The following is a 3,887-nucleotide window of genomic DNA, read 5'->3' on the forward strand; positions in this document are numbered from 1 at the left end:
AATAGGATTGAATGCAAGGCTACCCATACTCACCACCTTTCTACACAAGACATCGACCACCACATTGGCCTTTCCGGGATGATACAAAATGGTAATATCATAGTCCTTTAGCAGCTACAACCATCTCTGCTGCCTCAAATTTAGATCCTTTTGTTTGAACAAGTGTTGGAGACTCCGATGATCCGTAAATACCTCACAAGATACACCGTAGAGATAATGCCTCCAAATTTTCAATGCATGAACAATGGATGCCAACTCCAAATCATGAATAAAGTAGTTCTTCTCATGAGGCTTCAACTGCCATGAATAATAAGCAATCACTCTACCCTCCTGCATCAAGACACACCCAATACCAATCCGAGAAGCATCAAAATACACTGTATAAGAGCCTGACACTGAAGGCAAAACTAGAACTGGAGCTGTGGTCAAGGCAGTCTTGAGCTTCTAAAAGCTCTCCTTACACTCATTTGAGCACCTGAATGGAGCACCCTTTTGGGTCAACCTGGTCAAAGGTGATGCAATGGACAAGAAACCCTCTACGAAGCGACGATAATATCCGGCCAAGCCAAGAAAGCTCTGAGTTTACGTCACTGAAGACGGTCTGCGCCAACTCTGAACTGCCTCTATCTTCTTTTGATCCACCGTAATTCCCTCACTAAACACCACGTGCCCCAAGAACGCCACCGAACTAAACCAAAACTCATACTTGGAGAGCTTGGCGTAAAGCTTCTCCTCCCGTAACCTCTGTAGTACAATCCTCAAATGTTGGGCATGCTCCTCCTGGCTACGTGAGTACACCAAGATATCATCAATGAATACTATGACAAACGAATCAAGATATGACTGAAATACACTATTCATTAGATGCATGAATGCTACTGAGGTGTTGGTCAGTCTAAAAGACATTATTATAAGGAACTCATAGTGACCATAGCAGGTCCTGAATGCCGTCTTTAGAATATACGAGTCCCGAATCTTCAACTGGCGATACCCAGACCTCAAATCAATCTTAGAGAACACCCTCGCTCCCTGAAGTTGGTCAAGTAGATCATCAATGCGCGGCAAAGGATACATGTTCTTGATTGTAACTTTGTTCAACTTCCTATAGTCGATGAACATCTGTATAGTACCATCCTTCTTCTTCACAAACAGAATCGGTGCACCCCAAGGCAATACACTAGGCCGAATAAACCCCTTATCAAGAAGCTCTTGAAGCCGCTCTTTCAATTCCTTCAACTCTTCTGGTTCCATACGATACAGAGGAATAGAAATGGGCTGAGTGCCCAACACTAAGTCAATACCAAAATTAATATCCCTGTCGGGCTGTATGCTCGACAGGTCTGTAGGAAACACATACGGAAAGTCTCTCACTACCGGAACAGAATCAATATTAGGAGTATCAGCACTAACATCCCTCAGAAATGCCAAATATGACAGACACCCCTTCCCAACCATCCGTTGGGCCTTCAAATATGAAATCACCCTGTTGGGAACATAATCTAGAGAACCTCTCCACTTGATCAGTGGTAACCTCGGCATCACTAATGTCACGGTCTTAGCGCGACAATCAAGAGTAGCATGACATGGAGACAACCAATCCATACCCAAAATCACATCGAAATCAACCATACTATGCAATAAGAGATCAACTCTAGTCTCCAATCCCCCAATAGTCACCACACACGACCGATACACAGTCTACAATAATAGTATCGCCCACCGGTGTAGACACATGAACAAGTGAACTAAGGACTCACAGGGCATATCCAAATAATGAGCAAAATATGACAATACATACGAATAAGTAGAACCAGGGTCAAATAATATAGAAACATCTCTTTGGCATACTCAGACAATACCTGTGATCACTGTGTCTGAAGCAACAGCCTCTGGCTTGGCAAGAATAGCATAGAATCGAGTCTGACCACCATTTGATTGACCTCCCACTCTAGGGCGGCCTCTAGCTACTTGAGCTCTACCCCGATCTGGCTACGCAGTGTGGTGAAGTGACTGGTGCAGAAGTTGTAGCCCGACCCCTTTGCTGAACTAGACCTCCTAGGAGATGGGGACAGTCCCTCCTGATATGCCCAAGCTCCCCACACTCGTAGTAACCCCTATCCTTCAATGGTGGTGGTGACTGAATCAGACCCCGAGAACCAGAATAACCGATAGAAAAACCTGGTGCAGATGAACTCTGAACTGAAGGAGCACGTGATGAACTCTGAGCTTGAGAGAGCACTGAGATATGACTGCCCCGGGCAAGTACTGTATGAACCGTGGCTAGATAATGCACCAAGATGAACCTGACGAGCCATCTGAGCGGGTATATAAGGATGACCCCTACTGTGGTAGGACTGCCCCAAAAAGGAACACCGCTGAAACCACCCGAACCACGAGGCTTTTTGGACTCCCTCTCCTCACGCTCCTGACTAAAGACCAACTCTAGACGCCGAGCAATATCAACCACCTCATCGAATCTAGCACCTGATGCATTCTCCTGAGTCATAACAAATCACAATTAATACCTGAGGCCATCAATGAACCTCCTAATACTCTCCCTCTCAGTAGGAACCAACCAGATCGCTTGGCAGGACAACTTTGAAAATCTCATATTGTACTGGGTCACAGACCTGACCTCATGATGTAGCTGCTCAAACTGCCTACATAACTTCTCCCTGCGATTCAGTGGTACAAACTTCTCCAAGAAGAAAATGGAGAACTCGTGCAATGAAAGTGGTGCAGCATCGGCTGGCCTGCTCCGCTCATAGGCTTGCCACCATCTAAAGGCTGCCCTATCAGTTGAAAAGTAGTAAATGAGACCACACTGGTCTCCAAAATACCTGCCGTGCGAAACATCCGCTGGCACCTATCCAAGAAGTCCTGATCATTCTGAGACTCGGTCCCATTGAATGTTGGAGGCTTGAGCCTCCCAAATCTCTCTAGTCTATTTTGCTCCTCATCACTCATAACGGGACGTGCTTGGGCCTGAGCAACTGTAACCGGTTGGGCTAGCAATACCCCCGGTGTCTGGAGTCCTTGCACTACCTGCTCTATGGGCAGCGGGAGTCTGAGCACCTCCTCCGGCCTGAGAAGTGATTGCTGCGGCCAGAACTAAAACTGCCTGAGCAAGGCTAGTGCAAACAATCAATATTTGGGCCAGAGCCTTCTGAAGGCCTGGAATCACAATGGGCACAGCTGGTGCCTGAGCTAGCCCCACCAGCTCAATCACATCTGGAATCTACTCCTGAGCTGGAACAACTAATGGGTCTACAGATGCTGCTCTAGTTGCTGTACGAGCTGCACCTCGGCCTCTACCGTGACCTCGGCCTTTTGAGACCCTAGATGGTGGTACTGGTGGCTGTCCGCCCGATGTGGTGGTATGTGTCCTCACCATATGTGAGAGAATAGAATAATAGAAGTTTAGTTTTCGGAATCAATAAATTCGCATGATAAGAATACAAGAAAGTGAAGTTTTCCTAAGGGTTTGGCAGCTTCTCGAAGATAAGTATAGACGTCTCCGTACAAATTCGCAAGACTCTACTAAACTTGCTTATGACTCGTGAGACCTATGTAATCTAGGCTCTGATACCAACTTGTCAGGATCCAAAATTTAACATGTTGTGATGGCGCCTATCACATAACTAGGCAAGCCGACAATCATAATAAAACTAGGCATTTTGTATTAATAGTAAGATGAAGCAAGTTTAACAGTAATAACTCTCATAAATGGCCGACATAAACAACTGCGACTCGAATACAATTTTCCCAAAATCCGGGTGTCACTGAGTACATGAGCATCTATATAATAACATAGTCTGAAACACCGTCTAGAAAAGTAGAACATCATAAGTAAAACTAGAGGAGGAGAGTCAAGGTCTGCAGACGCC

General features: G+C 45.7%; 1 protein-coding gene across 1 annotated transcript; it reads right to left on the bottom strand.

Annotated features, from left to right (window-relative positions):
• Window positions 1–1,975: 1,975 nt before the first annotated feature.
• LOC138892270 (uncharacterized) lies at window positions 1,976–2,967 on the bottom strand. Its single transcript, XM_070175975.1, has 3 exons — window positions 2,841–2,967; window positions 2,636–2,787; window positions 1,976–2,497 (listed from the first exon to the last, which is right to left on the bottom strand). The coding sequence occupies exons 1-3, from the start codon at window positions 2,965–2,967 to the stop codon at window positions 1,976–1,978; spliced, it is 801 nt and encodes a 266-aa protein (XP_070032076.1).
• Window positions 2,968–3,887: the final 920 nt, after the last annotated feature.

The sequence above is a fragment of the Nicotiana tomentosiformis genome, chromosome 5, assembly GCF_000390325.3.
Source record: "Nicotiana tomentosiformis chromosome 5, ASM39032v3, whole genome shotgun sequence".
NCBI classification, from domain to species: Eukaryota; Viridiplantae; Streptophyta; class Magnoliopsida; order Solanales; family Solanaceae; genus Nicotiana; species Nicotiana tomentosiformis.